The 26,094-nt window shown below is 35.1% G+C and overlaps 3 protein-coding genes across 3 annotated transcripts; 1 reads left to right on the top strand and 2 right to left on the bottom strand.

The window, feature by feature from the left end:
* The first annotated feature begins 3 nt into the window (after positions 1-3).
* On the top strand, positions 4-15,205 carry Uggt (UDP-glucose-glycoprotein glucosyltransferase). The gene is made up of 28 exons (XM_090119770.1): positions 4-513; positions 828-1,081; positions 1,284-1,463; positions 1,628-1,815; positions 1,955-2,159; positions 2,394-2,607; positions 4,955-5,175; positions 5,465-5,668; positions 5,793-5,972; positions 6,275-6,471; positions 6,675-6,790; positions 6,866-7,014; positions 7,174-7,359; positions 7,609-7,787; positions 8,499-8,590; positions 8,751-8,911; positions 9,114-9,253; positions 9,567-9,776; positions 10,082-10,306; positions 10,478-10,651; positions 10,802-10,982; positions 11,525-11,707; positions 12,057-12,160; positions 12,471-12,637; positions 13,218-13,339; positions 13,608-13,748; positions 14,513-14,555; positions 14,638-15,205. Exons 1-28 carry the CDS (start codon positions 267-269, stop codon positions 14,664-14,666), a joined length of 4,692 nt encoding a protein of 1,563 aa, XP_089975896.1. The 5' UTR covers positions 4-266; the 3' UTR covers positions 14,667-15,205.
* A 57-nt stretch (positions 15,206-15,262) lies between these two features.
* LOC149909687 (protein Wnt-11b-like) lies at positions 15,263-21,312 on the bottom strand. The gene is made up of 6 exons (XM_090118062.1): positions 21,079-21,312; positions 18,196-18,406; positions 17,633-17,920; positions 17,308-17,470; positions 16,794-17,047; positions 15,263-16,454 (listed from the first exon to the last, which is right to left on the bottom strand). The coding sequence occupies exons 1-6, from the start codon at positions 21,248-21,250 to the stop codon at positions 16,277-16,279; spliced, it is 1,266 nt and encodes a 421-aa protein (XP_089974188.1). The 5' UTR covers positions 21,251-21,312; the 3' UTR covers positions 15,263-16,276.
* A 231-nt stretch (positions 21,313-21,543) lies between these two features.
* On the bottom strand, positions 21,544-23,136 carry LOC149909686 (uncharacterized). Its single transcript, XM_090118051.1, has 2 exons — positions 23,111-23,136; positions 21,544-22,710 (listed from the first exon to the last, which is right to left on the bottom strand). The coding sequence occupies exon 2, from the start codon at positions 22,688-22,690 to the stop codon at positions 21,641-21,643; it is 1,050 nt and encodes a 349-aa protein (XP_089974177.1). The 5' UTR covers positions 22,691-22,710; positions 23,111-23,136; the 3' UTR covers positions 21,544-21,640.
* Positions 23,137-26,094: the final 2,958 nt, after the last annotated feature.

The raw sequence follows: 26,094 nt of genomic DNA, 5'->3' as shown, positions 1-26,094 counted from the left end.
AATGTCAAAATTGACGCTTGGTGCAAAAGTCAAAAAACTTATCGAAAAGTCAAAATCAAAATTGTGCCGTGTTTTGCCACAGTTGTGCCGTGTTAATCAGTCATTGGGTGGTTTATGCGTACAGGCAATGCATTAATGTTAATAGCAAAATTAAATTTAGAAATTTAACTTACTTATCATAAGAAAAAATATGCATATGTTTCATGTAACGTAGTAATATATTTCATATCGGGCCAATTGCGTATAGCGCATATAACGTGATAACAATGAAGACAGCCGGGTGTAGTATTTTTATAATAACATTATTAGCACATGTTTTTAATGGCATTGCAAATCCAGAAAAACAAAGAGAAGAAAAGAAATCGAAAGGAGTTACCACTTTCGTGAGTGCAAAATGGGAAGCTACTCCTATAGTATTAGAGTTAGCTGAATATCTCTCTGGGGAGAGTGTAGATTTGTTTTGGTCTTACGTTGATGGTATTAACTCACTAAAATCTAGTCTCTATCTTTTGGGTAAGTGGATAAATTATTAATCAAAATATCCAATTTTATATTTTAATATATGACAGTGAATTTCTAAACTTAAAGTTCTATTTTCCTTTCGGGGCCTTTAATTGGGTAATGCAATTATTATATTTGTTATGATTGATTTTACATACAAGAAGGTGATCAGCTTTCTGTGTATTGATGAACAGCAGCAGACCTTATTTTTGTTTGTATATGCTGAAGATTTGATCAGAAACCCTTGATTTTGTTGTTGTAGCATGTTACCATCATATTAATGACCCTACTTTTATTTCTAATGAGTGAATTAATTTTATTTTCAGAAACAGACAAAGAGATTTATGATTCATGTATAGGCGTTGCAAGCACACTGCTGCCACCAGCACAGTTGCGTATGGCCAAGCTAGCACTATCTATGCACTTGAATTCACCAACAGTTAGGATGTTTGATGAAATTGCCAACCAAAATGGAGCCAAAGAAGTGGCCTGTGATGTATTTGTAGCAATTGCGTCTCGAAAGATCTGCGATAATGATGCATTACAAGATGTCCTTAAATCTATTGAGAAGTTTGAAGCTGTAAGTGGATTAATAACTACGAAAAAAATAATTTAGATATAATTATTATCTAAATTATTTTTTTCATAGGATAGATGAATGAAGAAATGAAATAAACATATTATGTTCATTCATCACTTTCAGTGCTGATCCTATTTAACTACTATTATTTCTATTATTTATACAAAACAACTGTTGTTACATTATTTTTTTTTCATTGTAGAATGATCATAGATTGGAGACATACTTGTTAGATCACACATATCCAAGCAGTGATAACAGAACAATCACTGCAATATTGTATGGTGAACTTGGAATGCCAGAGTTTTCTGTGAAGCACAAAATATTAGCTGCCTATGCTGATAAAGGAGTTATCAATTATGTTGTGAGATGGAATGTTAAGGTAGGAATTGTTAGACACCTTATTACATTCCTAGAAATTCAATCCTATAAAACTTTGATGCATGCATAAATGACATAAAATTAAGTGACTAAAAAGAGGTGCCTGTAAGAAATTAGTAAAAAGTAGTAAGCCTGTACTATTAAAATATGTATTTTCCATTTTAGCCAAGGGGTAAACCAAAACTCCGTTTATCTGGCTATGGTGTAGAACTGCAATTAAAGAGCACAGAGTACAAAAGTCAGGATGATACAACTCCTAAGGAAAATGAAGGTGATACTTCAGTACCATCAGAAGAAGAGGACGAAAATGATCCGCAAAATCAAATAGATGGATTTAATTTTGGAAGGCTTAAGTGAGTAAATAATGTACAATATATTGTTTTAATGTTTCATAATGATGATTTTTATAACTTTTCTTTGTTTCTGAATTCCAATCCATTTATATGCCAATAAAACATTTCTAAGTTAAATATGTATAAATGTATGTAACAGGAATCTATTCCCTGCACTCCGAACACCATTGGAAAGGTTCAGACGTCACCTGTCTGAAATGAGTGAAGAGTTAGAGCCCCTTAAAGTGTGGCAAATGCAAGCACTGAGTATGCAAGCTGCGGCTGCAGTTATTGATGCCCACGATGCTGGTGGTGATGAAGCCCTGCGAGTACTTACATCTATAGCACAGAACTTCCCTATGCAGGTTACTACTATAAAACAATAATACTTTCAATTCATCGTTTGAATAATAGTTGATTACTGAATAAATTTTATGCTAGATCTACCCAATCGAAACTTATGTGATGTTTCAAAATATAGAAAGAAAAAGTGTACACACACAAATATTCTTTCATAATCAAACTTTATTACTTCTTTTGCATTTGAATTTAAAAAAATCCTTGAATGACATCAAACAAATAAATTATTTCAATTTTAGACAAAATCTCTTATTCACGTGAATGTACCGCGCTCTTTCCGTGACGAAGTATTGTATAACCAAGACGTGTGGGCATCGTCGCTGGGCCTGCGACCGGCAGAACCCTTGCTTTTGGTGTCTGGAGCGCAATATGATGCAGAAGAGGTTGATATTATGGCGCTTTTGAATTCTCTGAGAGAAGATATTGGACCAATGAACACGCTTCATGCTTTAGGTATAAATATATCTTGATTAGGGATGTAACGATACCGATACCGATACCGATATATCGGCCGATATATCGGCAAGCCGATATATCGGTATCGCCGATAATAAATCAACCGATACCGATATTTTTTTATTAAATTCTCTCTTTTCTTTTATGTTTTTGCATTGTATTCATTCATATTGTTTTATTTCTGTTTCTGTAATAGTGTTAAGGAAGAGCGGAACCTCCTGACACAAGCATTTTATTTGCTTACTAGGAGTGTTCCAATCACAAATTTGTTTATGTAAGGGAAAGAAATAAATAATTTTGAATTTTTTTAATTTTTAACGTGATAACGTTTTTAAAATCGTTTTAGTCGGGTGACATGTTCATAAACTTGTGTCACACCCACAGACATAGATAGACTACGCAAGTACCGCGATCTGTATGAAAACCACAGACATAGATAGACTACGCAAGTACCGCGATCTGTATGAAAACCAAGCGTGTCATATTTTTTGTACTGACCTTGACGCGTTATGACGTCACGAGCGCTTTTTAGTGATGGTAATTTCATTTTACGCTAAATCGATTAGGACGCCACTCGCGCGGCGATTCTAGTATCGTCCTATCCCATCGAAGTAAATCGAAAGAAATCAGATCAAACTAGATCTATGTCTAAGAAGTAATTAAATAAATGAATCGTAATCGATTACTAAATCGATTCAAGACAGAAAAATGATAATTACCATAGACAGAGGAATGATAAAATAAATTTATAAACCTTTTAATATTCTAACAAGTAAACTAATGTGTTTTAGCTTTTTCTTACATATGCCCATTGAGTTACCGTGTACTACGTACTAGAGAGGCCATCGAAAGAAAGTAATGAAACTGTCAATCAATCAATCTTTATGTCCCGTTGCATCAATCCATTTTTCTTTTATGTTCGGGTTACTTGGAAAACTGAAAAAACAAACATAGTCTAAGCAATAAGGAGTTTTCTTAAAAAACTCCCAAGATGACACTTTAACTAATGGCGTCCATGTCATAATATTTATTTTTAGTACCTTTGTATTAAAATACTTAAAAGTTCTAGGTCAAGTCGTATTAAATGACAAAAAAAATCTATGCCTTTTTTTCTGAAAAATTGCTCCTTCAAATTATCATTTTTCTGTTCGATTATAAAATCGATTAGAATCGAGAACTGTTGCATCAAATGAACATCACTAACCACAAAATTGGACAGAAAAATGAGAACAGAAAAATGAGAAGACGCTATTCATTGCTTGTTATCATACGACTCGATCTTTACCGTGCCAAGTAAAAGCCGCAATGTATTCCGAATCATTTCGTATGATTTGGTATCCGTGTGTGTCACGATCGTTTTCCACAGATATTCTTTATTTGATTTTAAAATAAATAGTGCATATTCTGATTAGAAAATTACTTACCGGTGGAAGGAAACATCTCTGCTAACTCGGCCACTCACAGCTGTGGAGTTTCTACAGTTTATAACGGCGTAATTCGGCATTTTACTTTATTCAGCTTCACGTCTTTCCTTGGCGAACTGCAAGCGCGGACTGAGTGTAGGCCAGCGTCAAGTAAGTTTCATAATCTTAGTTTGGACACGGGAAGTACATACACTCGCTTAGTCTATCTTGATACATGTCTGTGGTCACACCAAAACCTCACGAGCGCGATCGCAGGTATAACGAGAGAGAGAGACGGACCGATCTCCCGTTTCATCTCGAGCGCTGCCACTGCATTATGTTATCACGTAAACATCTCGATCGTAAACCTACTTTACAAACAACCAATTTTTTTGATATCAAATAATTCAAAAATCCGCGCCCAATGAACGATGCGGGAGGCCGCCCGCGCGTGCGCACTTTGTTTTCTGAAAAAACTCTACCAATTAGTAAACTTTTATTAGGATTGTATGTGTATTACTTAAAGTTTAACTGACTTCGTAAAATAATAATACTAAAATAAATGGTTTTGTTGTTTTTTGATTTGGCATTTTTATTTAAAAGAATACGATTAACAGTTGTCTCTGTTAAATGTTGGTAATTTTTTATGCATAATTCACTATTTATTTTTCTACCAAGCCATCGATATCGGTATCGGTATCGGTATCGCCGATACATTACTACAAATATCGGTATCGGTATCGTATCGGCGAAATCATGTATCGTTACATCCCTAATCTTGATAAATGAAAAAAAAAAAAATAAACTACACACTAACAGAATTTTGTGATGTGAAAAATGTATAAAATAATAATATTGCTTATTTTAAATGGATTTTTCATACTTTTGTAAATAATTACAATTTACAATATAAGTGTACTGTAATTCATAATTGTTAACAGGCCTATCAAAGAAATTAATAAATACACTAATGACGTTGGAGTTGGGTGAGTCCTACACTTGGGAGGAGTATGGGTTGGACATTAGAGACTCTTCTATAACCTGGCTAAATGATCTGGAATCGGATGAACGTTACCGACGTTGGCCCTCTTCCTTTATGGAGTTACTGAGGCCAACATATCCTGGAATGTTGAGGAACCTGAGAAGGAATATTTATAATTATGTAAGGAATATTTATAATTATGTATAAGTGTTTTGGAATACTGTGGTCAGTTTAAATTTTGGATTTAATAAAAATATTTTCCTACATTTTTATGCAGTATGTGTTATCATCAATAAAATAATTTTCCATAAATTTGACTTATGTGCTTGGATAAGTAAAGAAATATGTAATTAATTCAGATCTTCAAATATAAAAATTCAGCTCTAATACATAATTTCACTTTGTTACAATATATGTAATTGTATGCTCTCTACAATCTGTCTTCAAACTAAAGCATAGAAATTTGCAGGTAATAATAGTCGATCCAACTTCCGCATCATCTGCACCGCCATTAAAACTAGGCGAAACTTTACTCAAGCACGCAACTCCGGTACGTGTTGGTATTGTGTTAGCTCCCAACAACACGCCTCTGGGCATCGCCGTACGAAGTGCTTTTAATTATGTCGCTCAAGATAGGAACTCGAATAGGGAAGCCTTTTATTTCCTAACTCAGGTATGTTTATTAGTAGTTAAGAATGATTTTTTGTCCTTACGGCGTATATTATAATTTATTTAATGTAATCGTGTAATGTAGATGTATATGCTCTTATATAATAAATTCATCATTGTTCTTCTAGCTACTTAATTCATTACAAGATGAAGAGTTGAGTATGGACCACTTGAAGAAACAGTTGAAGAAATATACCAGTGCAAATGCTAACATAGATGAGATCACATCAGAGGATTCAGAGTATAATTTCGGTCACCAGCTCGCAGAGGAGTTTGTTTCTAAATTAGGCACTGAAAAGTTCCCTCAGGTAGGTTGTTACTTCCTAATGCTTAATAAAAAATTAATAAATAAATTTTGATATCTTTGTAAAATTGATATTAAACATAAAACATTTACTTTATACAAGATATGGGCATCTTCTACAAATATCTTGAATAAATGTTTTATGCTTTGACTTTAATTATTTTCCAAGTGTACAGCTTAATAATTAAACACTTTAAATACATTTAAAAATCTTCATATCAAAAAAATTGTTAAAACCAAAAATCCCGACATCAAAAGAGAAATACGAAAAACATTTTTACATCATTCAAGAATGAACATCCTCAGGTTCTAGTGAACGGTGTGCCACTATGGGATGAAGGGCCGGTAGCGCTCACGTCATCTGTGGACAGTTTGGAAGAAGCGCTAGTTACCGCGCTATCGAGGCACACGAGCCGCCTGCAAAGAGCAGTGTTCAGGGGAGATCTGGCCGATTCGGACGATGCCGTTGATTATATTATGAAACAACCCCATATTATGCCGAGGTGGGTCTTTGATTTGAAATATGATGGATAGTGAGTTTAGAGTTTTTTGTGTTTCGATTTAAGTATAGAGCAAATAAAAATATTTATTCTTAGGTTTCCAGCAATGAAAAGAAAATCAATTTTCTGTGATCATAAATTGAGGTCCAGCAATTCTTTTATTTTACATAAAATATGTATAACTGCAATAAAATTTATTTTTTCAGATTAAATCGTCGTATTTTAGGCTCAGATCCTACACAGTATTTGGACTTGTCTGGAATAGCCTCTTCAACTGAGTTGTTCACGCAAGATAAGATACATAAAATTTTACATTTAACAGGTAACATTTTATTAAAATATTATTATAATGTGGTTTAATTATAAATGCAATATAATGTTATGTTTAATTTTGCAGGACGAGACGCATTAGCCACTGCTTTGCCTATATTAAAATACTTTGTGAAGTCCGAAAAAGCAGAAAAAATTACACAAACTATTTGGGTTATTGGTGACCTGAACGAAAAAACATCTCGGGAACTACTTAAAAATGCATTAACTTTCATGGTAAATCTATATTATTTGTATTTTCTTAAAATCAATGCATATTGCACATTAGAAATTATGAACAGTGAAGAATTCTTTAGACTAAAATTTAGAAATATATAATTTTAACGAATAAAAAATCTAGGTAACTACATATGTATATTGCTTATTTTGTTTTAGAGAGAATCAGGCGGAATACGCGTAGCTTTCATTCCTAATGTTGATGGACAGTTAAATGTCGATCAATCGTTGAATAAAGTTGTATTAGCTGCACTAGCTGTGCTTGAGCCAGTAAAGGCTACCAAATATGTGGTTCAGTTGCTTGAAGATGAAGGCTGCCATGAGAGACAAGACTGTAATATATTGGTAAGTTGTTGTTATATCTATTGTATTTGGTTTCATTGTTGTACACCTATACATAAATTTGTGACATGGGTCAAATTGGGATATTTTTGACACTATTGAAATGGATTAATAATTGAAAATAAGGTAACAAATTAAAATATAATTCTTCTATAGAAAGATTACATCACTTCAGAAGATTCAGAGATCATTTTCCGTGCGATATAAAAAATTTAATCAAGTTAAAGTGCACTAAATATATAATATTTCCAGCCAGAACTAGTGGGTGCACTAAACCAACACGAGTGGGTACTTAAAGCGGCGCGCGTGCTATGCGCCCGCAGTCTGCGGCTGCGGGCCGGCGCGCGGGCGCTCGTGCACAACGCGCGTAACATCGGCCCGCTCGCTGCGGACGAACAGCTCTCGGTAGAGGACTTTGTTTTGCTGGAAAGGTTGGTGTTCTAAAACCTTTCTCCTTTGACTAACCGGTTGGCTTGGTTGGTAGTGGCCCTGCCTTCCGAGCCAGAGGTCGTGGGTTCGATTCCCACCCGGGGCAAATATTTGTGTGATGTACACAGATGTTTGCTCTGTGTCTGGGTGTTAATCCATACTAATATTATAAATGCGAAAGTAACTCTGTCTGTCTGTCTGTTACTCAATCACGCCTAAACTACTGAACCAATTTGCATGTAATTTGGTATGGAGATATTTTGATACCCGAGAAAGGACATAGGCTACCTTTTATTGCGAAATATGTACCACGGGCGAAGCCTGGGCGGACCTATAGTTATCTATATAAGTATTTATTTAAATTATATATGTATGTTTATCAGCCATCTGGTTAACATAACACAAGCTAAAGCTTAGTATGGGATCAAATTGTGCCGTGTGTGAAACTTGTCCTGATATATTTATTTATTTATTTTATTTTATATTTTCTCCACAGAGCCAAGCCATAATCACTATAAAACATAATTTTTGATGATGTCATTTAATAATAATTTTCCAACAGTGTAATGCCATGAGAAATAAAAAAAGTATAATAGATCTAAAATCTCTTCATAATGATGTGCAATAAATTATATAGCATTTTATACTTTTCTGTATTATTTTGTATTATAGATCATCCTAAAATATTATAAAGGATTATTGTGTTTGTTTAGATACAGTAATCAAGTTTATGGTGAAAAATTAGCTGAAGTCTTTAAAAAGAAGAAGACATCAACAAATGAAGTGTTAGACGACGATGATGATGGTAAGTACTAAATACATAAACAATGATTTTCGCATTATTGCCCTTCTCTAGAAATACAAAATTATTTTTGGTTTTATAAGTTTGCAAACAACAGCACAATCAGTGTATAAGAAAAATTATATGTATTATCTTGAAATCTTATTGTATAATGCCCTAACAGATGTGGACTCCGTAGAGGTAACAACAGACGTGTACCTGAAAGTGATATCGGTGCTAGCGTCCCGAAGCTCGCGCGTGAGGACGCCTCTGCCAGCCGGCTTGAGGACTGAACATTCCTTGGTCGAGTTGCCTCCAGTTTATTCTGATGAAGCAGCTATTGAGGTATTAAATATAGAAATACAATTAATAAGGCCTCAGCTTAATTGAATATGGATCAAACCTTTTCTTAAATATTTTTTTTTAGATTTATACAATGAAATAGAAGGTCCTTGTTTACGAACACGTATTAGAGCTTAAATTGGCCATATATTGGGTTTCATTTAAACACCTTTAAAAATTTAAAATACGTGTTTTTCTAATACAGATTGTAGCAGTAGTTGATCCAGCTTCGAATGCGGCGCAGCGCCTTGCTCCATTATTGTTGGTGCTGCGGAAAGTCATAAACTGTAGAATCAAATTATTCCTCAATCCTCAAGACAAAAATTCGGATATGCCGCTTAAAAGGTATGTATATTATATTCTTCGTGTCAAGTTCAAATCTCCATAATTTTCTCTTTAAAATATCAATGACAGCAAAACTGCATTTAAGTACATACTTATAATTTGTGTTAGTTTTTCAAAAATTATTAAGAAGAATGATTGTTTTGAATCTCGGTGAATGCTTCTTCAAACATAGCACGAATATGTTATTTCAATACAAATCACTAGTAACCTGAAAAACCTTATCCGCCTAATTTATAAAAGTAGCATTATATTTTCAAAGAAAATAATTGTTCATCAAATATCATAATTTTGAAACACAATTTTAAACCACCAGTTTCTACCGCTACGTGTTAGAACCGGAGCTACAATTCACATCGTCAGGCGCTAGTACGGGAGGTGCTATAGCCCGGTTTAACCGTTTACCTCACGCGCCTCTACTCTCTATGGAGCTACGGACTCCGCCCAACTGGCTCGTTGAGTGCGTCAAGTCGGTGTATGACTTGGATAATATACGACTGGCTGATGTTGAATCTTTGGTACATAGGTGAGTTATGGAGACCAATAGTAAAAAGTTGATTTTGTTTTTGTTTGTTATAATAAGTTTTTTCAATTGTGACGTTATTTATTACCTATTGCGTATTTTAGTTGTGAGTCTGAATATGCTTGCTTTATCCTATTAAGATTGCTTTACGAATTATGGTAATAAAAACTTTATATTAGGTAAAATAAAAGCCAATTTATTTAAATATACACATTAATTATATCATTTTTAGGATGCCAATGTAATGCATAAACTTATTTTTAGGTAAAAAAGTTTTTTAAAGATTTACAAGTCTCTTTATTTTTCAGTGAATTCGAGTTGGAATATTTATTACTGGAAGGTCACGCATGGGATAGCACTCTAGGCACACCGCCTCGTGGTCTGCAGTTAATTCTCGGCAGTAGAGATAACCCAGAAACTATGGACACCATTGTGATGGCTAATCTTGGATACTTCCAGCTTAAAGCCAATCCCGGTGCTTGGATATTGAGACTGCGACCCGGCCGTTCGGAGGAAATTTATGAAATTGTTGGGTAAGAATAATCATCAGACTGAGTAAATTGTAATTAATTATTTAAATATTTGCCTTAGCCTATATACCTACTGGCTACATCCGAGTTATGAGGCCTGAAAAGTTCCAAAGTTTTTTATTTATCCATATTTCTCAAATATTAATACATAATTGTACCTCTTTTTTTACATAGGCACGATAACACAGACACACCAGCTGGCAGTCCGGATATACAGGTGCTGATGAGTTCGTTCCGAAGCCATGTGATCAAGCTACGCGTAAGCAAGAAACAGGATAAACAGCATTTGGATCTTCTAGCTGAGAACGACGATAAGAACTCTGGAGGCATTTGGAATTCTATTGCTAGGTTTGGGCCTGTTTGTAGAAAATAAACAACTTTTTTACGGTCTCCATTCTTATATTATGTTTTATCGTCATGACCGTGCTAGAATTGTCCAAATTAAATATGTTAATGGTTGAACACAATTATTTATTAAGAAGTTTACATTAAATACAGTTCGTTTGGCGGTGGTGGCGAAGAGCAAGAAGCGCAAGACGAGACAATAAACGTGTTCTCAGTTGCGTCGGGACACTTGTACGAGCGGTTCCTTCGTATTATGATGTTGTCTGTACTTAAAAATACCAAATCACCCGTGAAGTTCTGGTTTTTGAAGAACTATCTTAGTCCGTCACTGAAGGTATGAATTTTTTTATTTACTGTAAGCTCATCAGTCACTATCAATTATAAAATTATTTATTTCAGGACAAATTATGCATAGTAATAATACTTTTTCTTAAGTGTGTAAAGAAGTTATGTTATACCTTTAATCTGAGTAAATTAAATAAATATAATATATGCATTTTAGACGATTTAACTTCTTTCAATACTATAGTTCTAATTATTATATTGGTGTGTAATTATAACATTAATATTAAGTCAGTATTAAAATACTGCTGAGACACTTAACTTTCTCAAGCTCGATTATGGAGAATAAAGAAAGACAGAAAAATTATTTCTTCCAAATAACAATAACACGTGATATCACAGGAGAATCTTATATATAAAATTCTCGTGTCACAATGTTAGTCTGCATACTCCTCCGAAACGGGTGGACCGATTCTCATGAAATTTTCTGTGCATATTGGGTAAGTCTGAGAATCGGCCAACATCTATTTTTCATATGTACCACGGGCGAAGCCGGGGCGAGCCGCTAGTAATAATATAATACGTGACATATAGGACATTCTGCCGTACATGGCGGAGGAGTACGGTTTCTCGTACGAGCTGGTGCAGTACGTGTGGCCGCGCTGGCTGCAGCGGCAGCGCGACCGACAGCGCACCATCTGGGGATACAAGATACTGTTCCTTGACGTGCTGTTCCCCTTGCATGTGAAGAAAATTATCTTTGTTGATGCTGACCAGGTGAGGAATTGATGAAAGAATATTTTCTGTTTGTATTTGGGTTTGTTCAGTGACAGATGATTTTTCAGAAACCTAAATTTATAGTAATTTGAAGGATGTGACAAGATATTTTCTAAGTATTAAGATACTCAATGAATTCTAAGTAAAAATAAAAATGAATATTTGGAAATTAAAGATGTTTACACATCCGTCCGATAAAAGTAATCGCGTAAAATCAAACACAAGCAAATAAAAATACATATTTTTTTAAATTTTTCTGTTCATGTCATTTATAATCGCTTTTATAAACGCAATATAAAAATTGTTAAATTTCTCCTTTTATTGTGCTAACATATGCCACTACTTCTAGATTGTGCGGGCAGACCTAAAAGAACTAGTCGACTTAGATCTCGGGGGTGCGCCGTATGGCTACACTCCATTTTGCGATAGTAGAAAAGAAATGGAAGGTTTCAGGTAATTAAAAAAATTTCATTCTATTATGTATTAATATTAAGCTTTTAAGTTAAGGTTAATATAAAATATTTCATTGCTCGATACATCGTTTTTAACAGACTAGTTAATAATAATGTGGTTGGCAACGCAACCAGCCGTTTATTAATTAAATATTTACAAAATTAATATCAAAATAGTAATATTAATAGGGTCTCTAGTGCTTTGTGCATTTTCAAGATTTTGTAAATAACTGTACATACACGAACTCGTTTGCACAAAGTTATATCAGTTTGAATCTTGATATCGTTACTATGGTGACGTTGTCGCGAAGGTTCTGGAAGCATGGCTACTGGCGCAGCCACCTGCAGGGGCGCAGCTACCACATCAGCGCGCTGTACGTGGTGGACCTGAAGCGGTTCCGGCGCATCGCGGCCGGCGACCGCCTGCGCGGCCAGTACCAGGCGCTCAGCCAGGACCCCAACAGTCTCTCTAACTTGGGTGATTATAATATTCATTTATTTATTTAAATAGGTACACATCACAGCTGACAATTTTGACTAATAAAATAAAATACACAAATTTAATCACATGTTGCGGTAAAATGCCAGCCAAATTGTATGTACACAGCACAATTGAGGTATAAAAAATTACTAAAAAATACATTATTTAGCACAATTCATAGATCAAGTCAAATATTTTCTTTTTTATACATGTAATATAAATATATAGGTATTGCACCGTATGTAAAGTTGCGCGTGTGTGCGTGCGCGTGAACGGCGGTATGCGTGCGTGTGCGTACATTTTGCTCGTTTATTACCGTTTGTAATAGTCATAAATAAAACGGATATCTGATCCGTTTTCGCGACGATTGTATGCAAGCTATTCGACAGTTTCTTCTATGAGATAATATTTAGCGGTAATTCCAAAAGATTATTTTGTGCAAATAATGAAAATAATTTATAAATAAATAAATTACAATTATAAAATAACTAGCAACTGCCTCTAACCTTTAAAACGTTTCCGTTATGTATTCTTAACTAATATTGACAATTAAAATGGTTTTATTTCATTATCACAGATCAAGACTTGCCAAACAACATGATACATCAAGTAGCTATCAAATCATTGCCTCAGGAGTGGCTGTGGTGTGAGACATGGTGCGACGATAGCTCAAAGCAATATGCTAAAACTATTGATCTCGTAAGTAACACTTTTTAGGAATATCTTTTGATTCGTCTTTTTGAGCGTTAATTATATTATTGTTGGTTTAGTAATATGTTGTTATTTCTAAACCAGTTAGTTGTTTGTCTATTTGTTAAATTTAGTTTACATAACAGAATTCCACACAATATGTGTGAATACCAAATTCACCCCGAGTACCGTAAACATCATCAACATAAATCACAAAGAGCATAGGACCGAGCTATGAACCTTGTGGGACCCCACACTGATTCGCCCACTATTGCAGTGCAACAACCCGATGACGAAGGAAGCGAAGCTGTCAGCGGCGATGCGCATCGTGCCCGAGTGGCGCGAGTACGACAACGAGCTGCGCGCGCTGCAGGCCAGAGTGCGGAGAGGACTTTACCAGACGAATGACTCCGATCAGGTATGTTTTTTTTTTTCATTTCCTTATCGCGCGCACAGGGGGCTGACAGAAGGAATTAAGACCGAAAATTGTAACGACACTTTTTGCTAAAGTTGTAAGCCGTGCGGCGTGCGCGTTATTCTCTGTCTCTCTTTCTCTTAGAACTTCGTTCCATCCGGGTGTCCCTTGACACCTCTCAAGTTTATTTTTTGTGTTAGGTATAAAATTATGTATTCTTTGTGTAATACGTACATGTGCAGTTTTTTGTCTTCGTTTTTTTCTTAGCTATAACTACTCAGGCACAACTGTTAAATAGATTGCATTGCAGATTATAATAACACGCGCATCGAATCCAGTCATATCATTAAAATAATTAAATATCTTCAGTTTTTTACGCTAATTACATAACTACGTTTTGATTGACATACAATAAAATAAATTAAAGTGTATATTTATTGTTTTGGTTTACAATTCAAATTCAAAATTTCAAACTTCATATTAATTGTTTTAGTTTGAATGTTTGTTTATCATTACAATTTTTTATACCTACGGAGTTTCTTGACGGTTCGTCTCCGTAGAAACTGCTTTCCGAATCGGTGGTAAATGGTAAAACTATGTTATGACGGTTCAAAAGTGCTTCTAGAAGAAGTCTAATTGAATTGAATTGCATAAATAAATGATTGAGTTTGGTTATATTTTTTTCATTAGTGAATTGCAATTTATTTTGGTAACACCTTTGTATCGCTTTCTCTATAATATGAATATATTTTGTTTTTATTTTGCAGGAGATCGAACATAATCAAGCAGAAGAAATACCAGTTAAAGAAAGTAAGTACTAAGTAGCGGTTTTTAATTACATAATCATTTGAAAGCACAAAAAGTACATGCTAATATTGATTTCTTTTTTCAGGTAAAGAGCCACAGCATACAGAGTTATGATGAAATAAATAAATTAATTTAGAATTTTTGTTATTCCAATTACCATAAGGTTGACTGTGGGAGTGAAAGTTGTGTGTCATACTGTTCTCTGTATAAAGTTCTTCATTTATAATTTCTAGTATATTATCATTTTGAAAAGTACTGAAATTGTATTTTGCTATTTTTTATATTTTTCATAATTACTGTTCATGTATAAATCATGCATTTTCATCACTGTTACGGACCAAATTAATTCTTATGATTTTAAACTTGCATTCATAATTGTTAACTTAAGTGCAAAATGTGATTTATAGGCGATAAGTGAAATTTATTTGGTTGCAGTAAAAATTTTGTGATTCTCAAATTTTTACGAACACTATTCTCTGACTAAAATTCAGCGACAAATAAATGTTTTATCCGAATTGAGTAGCATCTCATGAATGTATTTCTTTATATGTTTGGCTTCATCCGAAATCCTTTCACTCTTTGTAACTGAGAACCCTAAAACGTGAATGAAAATCCAAACTCACAGTTTGCAGTGAATAAAACTTTAGAAAATATTTTTGTTTTTATTTACCTCCGCTATTTCAGGTATTTAGTTAAATGAAACCACGACATCAATCTAAGTACGAATTTATTTACAGTCGAGACAACAAAGGAAAATAATTTATTAAGATTTTTATTTATTTCTAATATCGTTGTCTCATAATTCATACAACTGTTAAGATGATTTTTAAAACTTTATTTACAAGTTAAATTTGTGCGGAAAAATACATGCAAAATATCTATCGCACCTACGTCTAAACTACACACATTTATTGTCGTACAGAATAGTCTAATTTTATCTATGCCTAAATAATGGATTAAAAGTGGATATTCTAAGTACAACATCGATTTATATGTTAAATAAATAAATACATTACATTAGAATAATTTCTACAAGCATCCACGTATGATTTTATAAACTAGGAATTATACATCAATTCCGAAAAATATGACTAGTACAGTATTGTACGCGTAGGAATTTCTTTGGTGGCATCACAAATATCTATTTTTTAAACATCTTATAATAATGAATATGCATTAATAAAAACGTATGTATTATTAAGAAACCCAGGCGGCGTTTTATGTGGAAATTTGTTTTGATACAAGTTTTTTGCCTACAGAATAAGGTTTGGATAAGGTACAAGTTTAAAACGAATTTAGAACGTACTTGAAACTATTTATGGACATCAGCAACAAAACAAGGCTATAACATATCTACGCTAAGGATTCTCTTTAGGAAGACTGTCTTAATGATAGAAGCTGACTGTATAGACATAGCAAAGCAAATCTTACTGCATACAGGTACCTCCTAAAGTAAGATCCACGTCGAGAGTTGAAAAGAACAGAACACACATTTACATTCTGAACTCCGTTATTCTATATGGGTTTGAAACAATTTCTTCTTAAATAACGAACATATTATATTAAAATATCTTCCTTAACACTTTTAAACATAAAAATAATGAGGCCAAATAATAATTTAATTATAAAATATATTAAGAACACAGTAAATTGAGTATTAACATCTCAGACACTATAATCGAATCGGCGTTTCTCAAGCCGTGTTATAATGATGTGGCACGCAGTCAGTTGCAGTAGTGCTCCTCGCTGGTGACGCGGCAGAGCTGGCAGTCGACGCGGCAGCACCAGTGGTAGCGGCAGCGGCAGCGCTCCAGCCGCGAGTGGCGCAGCGCGCGCCGCCCGCGCCCGCAGCACAGCCGCCCGCACCCGCCCGCTGCGCTGCCCAGGCTTGCGTTGCACTTCCTACGATCATTCATTTTATTTAAATACATATATCTTTATTCTCCTAGAGACTCTTGTTGCCATAACCAAAATACCAAAAACTTGAGAACAGTAGTAACTAGTAGATATAAAATATTTTTGAATAATTATCTTAGTCTGTAAGTGTGAACTATAAAGTTTTTAAGTTATTTTTATTTCATTAAGCCTTAAGGCATAAAATTGTAATCTATATGAGCGTAAAAGGTTGCATAGAAGGCATAGAACATGCACAGAGAACACAGAACTGACAACACAATTTCCATATCAAATGGGAACTGATAAGCCATAATTAACACTTAGTTAAGACATGATCCTACTAACCTGCCATGAGTGCCGAGTGACCCAGCAGCGGGGTCCGGTTCGCAGTAGTCCGGGCTGGGCGTGACGTACCGCAGGCGCGGCTTGGGGCGAGCGGCGCGGCGCCGAGCCCGCAGCGGGCCCGCGCGCGCCGCCTCGCGGGCCAGCTGCGCCGCCGCGCGCTGCAGCGGGGCCAGCGAGCGCCAGCACGTGCGCACCGAACATGAGCCTGACACGCCGTGGCAGGTGCATTTCGTACGCATGCCGCTAGATATTACCTGTAAGTTGAATCAATTATATACCGAAAACAGTATACATCGGAGAACAAAATGCTCTATAACTCTGCAACACGTAGAAATATAGTTTATTAGATTACATAAGAATATTATTATTTAATGTATTGTACTATTTTTAGGTGTAATAAATATAACTGTGGACAATTACTACTTAGTGAAAATAAAAGCTCAAATATTTGAAATTCTCTCAAAATCTTTCGTTCAATTTATAATTTACGTACTTTCGTTTATAATTTACGTACTTTTCTACCAAAGCGACCGTTCATCAAGTTTGCAGAAGCTATGAGCGGACGTAAACGTTCGAGCCGTGTTTGTAAATCCACTTGAGGGTCAAAGCGAGGGTCGTCCGCAGCCATACGATATTCTATGTTGCGATGTTTGAAACCTCTGTCGTCGATCTCGTATCTATAATGATATTTTTATACTGAGTCCAAAATGTTTCATAATGATTATCATACCATATCTTACTTAAGAAGTATTAATACTAATAAAATGTAATTATTTCAATTTATGTCAATTGTAGGCACCTATGTTATTACAATTAAAAATGAATATATTTTATCTTACCGTTCTCTGAATCGTTTTCTTGTTGGTCTCCCACGACGCGGAGATCTTGGCAATCGCTTACGACCACGTCGGCCCTTTTTTCTCGGAGTCGCGGTGGTAATATTTGGCGAAGCAGGTTGATCATCAACCAATATAACCACAGGTGGTGCCGTTGTTGGGACCGGCGGTGTAGTGAGCTCCGTTGTAGTAGTTGGTTTATCCATCGTAGTAGTATCAAAATCATAGTCCTCCTCTATATTACCATCTCGGATATCAATTTCATGTGCATCCAAGAATTGTTTTGCGAATCTAAACGTTAACAAAAAATAAGTACCTGTTTTAAAATAAAGTAAGTCTAAAATCTCTTCAAAACTTCTATAAAACTATGAACTCCATTATAAAGAAAAGATAGCTAACAACTGTGCAACACGAACTGTTGACTTGTTTCTATCGAGCATTATATTTTAATTATCCCTCCATATTAATCGTTTAATAACTCAGGCCCCGGAATCACAGACACAATAGAAAATCTATTGTGTCGTGGACCGATCGGGCCGTTCGGGGCTCAATGGGTTAAAAAGTACCTTTCGGCCCACTGAAAGTTGTCCCCGCAGCCGCCCCACTTGAAGCGTGCGTGCGGCTCGGGCGGCGCGGCCTGGCGCGGCGGGCGCGGCGGCGCGCGGGGCGGCGCGGCGCACGAGCACGCGGCCAGCGCGCCCGACGCACACGCACGCGCCACTGTCCAAGACAGCGCGGCTGCGGACATCGCGTACACGTATGCTTGCTCGCGAGTCCCTTGTATAATGTGAACAACCGCAATTATATGAATGAAATCTGACAAGTGCAGGAGCATAGAGACCGGAACTGCTACAATGATTATAACAAAATACTCTTACAGTAATTAAACAACGGAATTGAAAACCGCAGTCTCATCGATTTATCTACTCGTAAGCTATGTTAGACAGACAGATGGACATCTCTTTTTCGCTGGGAGTTAATTTCGATCAAATTTCAAACGTATTTGAACAATTGTTATCTAATGTTATGCTAAAATTATTAATGTTCTTTGTTTAAATAAAGCAAATCGAGTAAATGTGAAGTTTTTTTTATTGAAATTGAAACCTTACAACCATACTTTCTAACGAAGCAGTTATTATAATTTATAACCCCACTTACAGTAATCATATTACGAAATGTCACTGAAACTTTATTACCGTTTAGATGTACTTACCTACTTTCAAAGTATTGCTACATATTGTTTTGTATAATTATTAGGTGGTAGTGTGCTTATCAATTAAATGTTTTTCTATTAATTAGTCGTGATAACAATCTGATAGCATCAGCACGTCCTGAACCTGTACAATAACAGAGACCGGCTTATCATTGTGCATCGCAACGCGATTCGCGCGTGACTTCACCCCGTATTCCTATCGCTGGACCTCCCCAGACCTCCTTCCCCGGCCCACACGCTTGATTCATGCGTGTAATTAAATCTTTTGTCCGACTAACTATAGGTACCTCGACCCTGTTCTGGGCGAACTATCGAATCATCGATATCCTTTTCAATTTAAGCAACTAAGATAACGTATTGGGATAATCGAAATGTCAATAAAGATTTGGATATTGATGAACGATGGCAAATCCCTTGTCTAGAAGTCATGATGATGCCCATTCATTTTCCATATAATGTGGACCTATGTCAGCTTAGTATGTCAGCATTCTATAAAATTATTCCTAAAAATTATAATTTACAACTTCTTTCGCATAAGTACCTAATTAGCGTTTGTGAAAAGTTTTCCCTCGCGCTGTCATTCTATAGCTTATAAAAGTTTTAATTAAAATGTATTAGGCTTAAATAAAGATTCGTACGTAATTTTGTTTAAGGAATAATTTATTTAATTAGTTAAATTGTATGGCGTATGTATGCAGTTGCTCTGGCTACCAAAACAATGCCTCGTATTTCGTAAAAGTACAATCATGTAGACAGTATCCGGCATGGTCCGTTGCCAACGATACAATGTCGCAGAACACGCTAAAACTAGAAAAACATTGCTGTTTGTCGATTTTTCCTTTTTCTAAATTCCAGGTCGTCGTTTTATTATTTCTTCCAAGCTATACGATCTGAATCATCTGAGTATATGTATTTCGCAAAATAGCAAAACTTTTAAAAGATACCAGAAGGATAAGAATTTAACCAAAATAAAAACTTTTTATATTATATACTTACCTATAATAATTGCGAAGGTATGACTTTCATAATATTTAAAATAGCTCGGTACTTCAGCTATCGCGTTTCAGTGCTATTACCACGCGATGTTGTGGACGGTAATTTGTCAAAAAAGATCAATAGAATGACACGGAAACGATACAAACGCAATTATTTATTGTATAGCTAGTATTCGTCATAGCACGAAAAATATATTCCAAGCAATTTTCGTTCGTATTCCTTTTGCTCTACCGTACTATGCTGCAATTTAAAGTTTCGCAAAACCGTATACAAGCATTATTTTATATTTGAATGTACGTAGGAAGTTATGTCACGGTATTCACGACTTTAGATATTGACATGATATGGAGGATGGTTTCTGAATAATTTTCATGATGACACGCAACGAATAAACATAAAATCAAAAGAAATCACGTAAGTAGTTCAAATTAAAGTCAGTAGGTAAATAAAGTGTTTGGAAGCAGTTTTTTAATGTAACGTTAAAAATTAATTATCCGAAAAGTAATAAATAAAAGCTTTCACTAAATGGTAATAGAATGTTTAATGCGGAACCGAGACAACGGGTAAAGAAAGGGCGCTGCGATGTCGTTACGCTAGCCGCTCTCGCACAATGTCCGCCGTTGATTTAAAAGACTCTGTAAACTCGCCTTTCTTATCTATCATGATTGTCGGAAGTTCTCGTCGACATAGAACGGATTCACCGGTACACTGCACTCGTGAAGAAACTTTAATGAAATGGAATTGATACAGACCGTCGAAGTGCAGACTTTCCTAATTTGATTAAACTTACATGCTCGCAAAGGCACTTCCACTTTTATATTAGAGTAATTGGAAACCGTAGTATTTTTATTTTAAGCTTTAAAAATAAAAGATTGTTAATTCACTTACAAGTTACATACGATTGGGACGTAGGTACATATTTTAGTATATCAACGAATAAGTATATTATAGTATAAACTTTAGAAAATAACAATAATTATCTTCTATATTGCCTGATCATTCGGTTATCCTTGGAAGAGTATGGGTAGATTTTGACAGGAGTTTCACTAGGAAGCAGGGTTTATAAAGAGAAGCGGAAGCCCTCATTTTTTTGGAAAATAATTCCTCCAAGAAACAATCGTAGACCCTAGCGATCAAATAAACCACAGATAACATGACCCACATAATATAATGCGTTTCCTTAAATTTAGATGCAAGGATCGAATTGTATAATTTGCCAACATTCAACACAAATACTAACCTGTAAGCAAATCTGGTGTGAATTTCGGAGCTAATTCAATAGACGAACAGTTCCATCGTTCACCAGCATGTGCAGAAAGGCAAGCTGATCGTGCCAGCCTGGCCGCTGCCGCGACGTGCGGCATCGCTGTCGGTTGTCGCCTACACACACGCGCCTGGTCACTCCATAGCATTCCATTTTGTTTTGCGTCCCAGCAGTCACTTTCTGTCCAATTACCTTCAATATCGTGCAAGGCTCTGTGAATAAGGAACGTAGTACATGAACAGTTATGAATAGTTAAACTGATTTGGTATGAAAAATCTAATATAATTTTATTGCAAATAATTTGATCACTTAAAGTTATTGCCATATTAAATTTGATCATTTTATGCTTATACATACATTATATTTATTCATATAATATGTATTCCGCTTTTATTATTCCAAAGGTAGGTATAAAATAAAACAGGTTTTTTAAAGTGCATGTATATTTTCTGCAATTAATATTTTTCATTCGAATTCGGTACATCCTAAATTAAATGTGATCAAAATTAAAAAAATTGTATTTTTTTCTTTTTGAAAACTATTTTGTCCTTTTCATTTCTTCGCCAGGCGTTTGAGTTATAAAATCATTTCGGCGAGCTGATTGCGGTGGCAATCCTCGCTGAAATGCTTCACACATTTCATACAAGTAATTTGGTAGAAAGTCATTGCCTTCGCCTTCTCTTCGTCGAAGCAGGCTGTATGCTTCTCGTAGTGTTGGTTTTGGCGCTAAACGTAATTCCAATTCGACGGCTGATGGAAAATGAGCAGCTAGAGAATATATTATTTCCAGATCTGATGGCGGAGGATTCAAATGTTTGTAATTAGTTACTTTTGATAAAAAGTATTCAGACATAGTAAGACGTGAATCATTTTCATTATATTTTCCCAACTTCATGTCGTACAAGACTGTCTTTTGTCTTTCGGAACCCCAAAATTCTTCTTCAAAGGAAGAATAAAATGTATCGATATTATTAAATTCATTTTTAAAACAGCGTACCCACATAAGAGGAACACCACTAAGGCAAGATATGATAAATGGTAGTTGCTTTTTCTCTGGCATATTCAATTCAGATATATAATATTTAACATTTTCTAAGAAATCCATAGGATGCGTTTCACCACTGTCATCAAAATGTGGTCTATTGTTTAAAGAAGCAATTATTAAATTATTTAATTGATCTGATGTCATATTACACAGCGTCTGCTTTTCTGTATTATCATCAATTTCAATAATTTTCGTTTTATTTTCATGTGACATAGATAACTTATCAACATTTTCCGATTTCCCTAAATTGGGGAGCGACATATGGCTCCTTAATCTAGACGATGGCATATTTTCCAAAATATCTTCTTGACTTTGTGAGAATCTTACTCCAAGGCCTAAAGTAGCAGGCTTGTAAATGTTTCCGAATAGTGCAGAGTCTACACTCTTTTTTCGCCCATGATATGGGGTGTCTTTACAGACCGAACTCGATATTTTGTCTACCATTTCTGAAAGACTTGTTACTGATGATTTAATCTGCCGTAAATCAACAAATAAACTCATGTTGTTTGTCAAAGCAAATTGAAATTGTCGTCCATATCGCATCTATTTGCATAATTGATCAGCTGAAAAAGAATAGAATAAATAAATAATTTACCCTATTAAGGGCCGATTTTTCAATGCTTGGATAAAACTTATCCGTCCAATAAAGTATTACACGATAATATTAAAAGGTCACGTAAACTGTCAAATACGGGCAATTAGAATACGTTTTTAAAATGGTAGTTTTATACATTATTCGACGAATAAGTTTTATCCAAGCATTGAAAAATCGGCCCTAAGTAACTTATAAAAGTTACGTGTGATTGTGAGTTAGAACATTATGAATTAAAAATATATTTTTATTTCATAATGATCTAACTCACACTGAAGTTACAAAGATGTAATGCATGTGAATTATTATAAAATACAACTTGAAAATGCCTTAAGGTGCGTAGAAAGTTCGTAGAAGTGAACACAGCTTACGTGCGGCAGTGACGGCCGGGCAAATGGTACTACCTGAACCCTCCCTTTAACGAGGAATACCGCGGTTGCAACTTTTTATAAACGTACCTATTACGATAACTGGGTTATGGTTGGAATATTAAATTTCATTGACGTGGTGCCTGCCAAGGACAGGCGCTACTTCGGCTTGCCGGTGACTTCCGATTCCGTGGAAAAAGCTCGCATTTCAAGAACTGATTCATGGACAGTTATTAGTTTCTGTAATTGCCATTGTAAAAGAATCAGGAAAACTTAGTAGTGCGACTAAACAGACTAACTTCAACGAAATAGATTTTTTTTTCATATTACCTATCTACTAGATGAGTATTTTAATTTTTTGACTTACATTTTTTTCTATTAAATATATCTAACTAAATGTACTTACTACCATGTATGTCAAACATCATGTCTAGTCCTTCTTGGTCTAGTCTCTACTCTCTAGGTAAATTATAATTGCATTTAAGAGTTATAAACTGTATCAACCCCTTTTTAAGCCCATGCCATGTAGTCGTTTTCCATTCTTATAGTTTGGCCTAGAATTGTGTAAGCATCTTGCACGCAACGTCATCGGTGACGTGTGATGCCGGAATCTCGTCGATCGTTCGAAGTTATTTACGCGCCCTACACTTTATATTAAGGGAACTGTTAGTAAACATTCTGTATTTCATAGAACTAAATCGCGAATTTAATACACAGTTTCACCCATAGCCAAATTAACATTATAGTCAATTCAAGCGCAATCTACTATTCTGCGCCGGCTCTGTACCGAACATTATCTTATTCGTCACGCAACGCACGTGCGCATACAATAAAATAAAATAATTCCCGTATCAAATTTTACGCGTCTATCTTGATCTAGGAGACAAAAGCCCGTATAGACCGGCAAAGGGGACCGCTTTATCATAACTGGTTGTGTTACAGGATAAAAGACCACCGACCTTTTTTGCTTAACCGCTTTGTGTTTTGTTCACGCACATAATTATAAAATAGGTTACAATGTTAATAATTGTTAAGGTAAATTTTATACGCTGATGGCCTTTTGTAATCTGAGCGCTACTAAACGTGTCAATGTGATTGTGCGATTGCCCGTTATAGGCCATTTTTCTTATTCATTGATTTAGTACCTAGTCTGATTTTAAGTTTCAGTTAGAACATTAAACTAAATAATAAAAACGATTGCTAGTCATTTTAAACCCAAATTATCAATAAACGCAAAAACTGTTCACAAGCCAAAGCAGCTGTTGCGAGTCCAACCGTCGCGTCGCCGCAGCCGCGCCGCTGATTCGGCTTTAATGATGATTAAACGTTGTATGATTGTTATAGCGTGCGTGTGCTGTACCGCCAACAACAAGTTTATGTTAAAAACAAATCGTATTTTTTAGGTGAAAGTTACATGTATCTACCTCTGCTTACCAATCGATTGAGTATATTGAAATTAATATACAGAGCTGTATTAGCTAGTAGAATCAAAAAGCATGCTATTTTATTTCCTATCAATACAAGGTATAGAGACGAGCTCCAAGAGAAAATATATTTCGAAGCGTAGGCCGTAGACCCACTTAGATTTCTGATCTACAATTTTTCGCAATCGTAAAATTGATTACAGGATCGAGAAGCAAAATAGCTTGTAACATATTAGAAGTCTAAGCAATTCCTTAATGTTATAATCTGTACCTATCTAAAATTTAACAGATACAAAAATTTTAAGTTGGCTTTACTTCAAAATTAGGGTAGGAATGAACTGGAATGAACAGTCCTCCCATCAGTTCTGATTTATTTCTTGACAAACAACTGGTCTCCTGTCGCGCGTCAGTAAGCTTCCATGCCCCATTAGCTACGACTACAATGATACTCTAATTATGTACCATTCGACACACTCACAAAAGCTACTTGTCTAATGACTACTATTAATCAAAGACAACTACGGGTGAATTTGATGTCCCCGTATTAATTAGGGAGAGCAATAATGTACTACACGTAGTTATAGATTGTACAAATGTACATAGACATTGAGTATATTATTATGCAAGCATTTCACGTTCTACAAATACATATCTGAAGTCCCATTTCATTATTAATGTGAGGTTTACGCTCGTATCTTAAAATCTCATACAAAGTGAGCAAACAACACGAGTAGCATTATCATTAAATTATAATTTTACTTGTTTATGCAGAGCACGCACTTGAAAATCCCATTTCCTATTTAAATGTGGGCAAACTTAAAGGAGCACATAGGAAGTCGAAATAATTGAAACAAATGCAGGGATTACTCAACAAATTGTACAATACAAGGGCGATTTGTCTAAATCATCCTCTTTAAGGCACAATTGTTATTTAATGGTGTAAATTTCGTTGGAATAAAACTTACGTTAATTATGTTAAAACCACGCAAACCAAAATAAATACTTCTACATAGTTACAGCGAAAATGTTTGTCATTTACATGACAAACATTTTCGCTGAAGGGGTGACTATCTGGTTTATATAAACAAGACTTGAATAGGTAACGTGCTTGTTTTTAAATACTTTACATACAGCGGCATTACTCTGGCCGAGGATTGTGCACAAGAGGGGTCGGGCGACGTGCCTTATCTTTACAGTTTTAATAGGATTGCGAAATATGAATGTAAAAAACACCTTTGGATTTTAATATTCTGCAATTGTAAATAACGTTATTATTTAAGGATTAGGTAAATTTTACGTCAAAAACCTGGAATCTAGACTAGGCTAAAACGAATTATTTAAATGCAGTAAAATAGGTAATCCAGTCTATTCATGAAGTGCAAGTGGAACGAAGTATGTAGGCTCCTTGTAAATAAATAGTAGCCTCACAAAATATCTATGATTAAAACGTAAGGATGGTTTGATATGAGTGTAGACATAGGTATTGTCTTTTCCTGCAACTTTTCCACTGTTTGCAATAACCAAGGATTCACTCCAGACAGCATGACTTCTCTGGATTCAGTT

The sequence above is a fragment of the Colias eurytheme genome, chromosome 3 (genome assembly GCF_061535395.1).
Source record: "Colias eurytheme isolate Ceu_HAF_F1 chromosome 3, ilColEury1 Martin Lab GWU primary, whole genome shotgun sequence".
Classification (NCBI taxonomy): Eukaryota; Metazoa; Arthropoda; class Insecta; order Lepidoptera; family Pieridae; genus Colias; species Colias eurytheme.
The sequence above is the reverse complement of the archived record's forward strand: the minus strand, read 5'-3'. Positions and strand labels throughout refer to the sequence as shown.

Coding starts and splice junctions, on each gene's coding strand:
- Uggt (XM_090119770.1), top strand. CDS start 267: ATGAAGACAGCCGGGTGTAGTATTTTTATAATAACATTATTAGCACAT. Junction 5,973..6,274: donor GCACTGAAAAGTTCCCTCAG/GTAGGTTGTTAC, acceptor GAACATCCTCAG/GTTCTAGTGAACGGTGTGCC. Junction 10,307..10,477: donor GAAATTTATGAAATTGTTGG/GTAAGAATAATC, acceptor TTTTTTACATAG/GCACGATAACACAGACACAC.
- LOC149909687 (XM_090118062.1), bottom strand. CDS start 21,250: ATGCTATGGAGTGACCAGGCGCGTGTGTGTAGGCGACAACCGACAGCG. Junction 17,471..17,632: donor AGAAAACGATTCAGAGAACG/GTAAGATAAAAT, acceptor ATATCATTATAG/ATACGAGATCGACGACAGAG. Junction 16,455..16,793: donor TCACTCGGCACTCATGGCAG/GTTAGTAGGATC, acceptor GAATGATCGTAG/GAAGTGCAACGCAAGCCTGG.
- LOC149909686 (XM_090118051.1), bottom strand. CDS start 22,690: ATGCGATATGGACGACAATTTCAATTTGCTTTGACAAACAACATGAGT.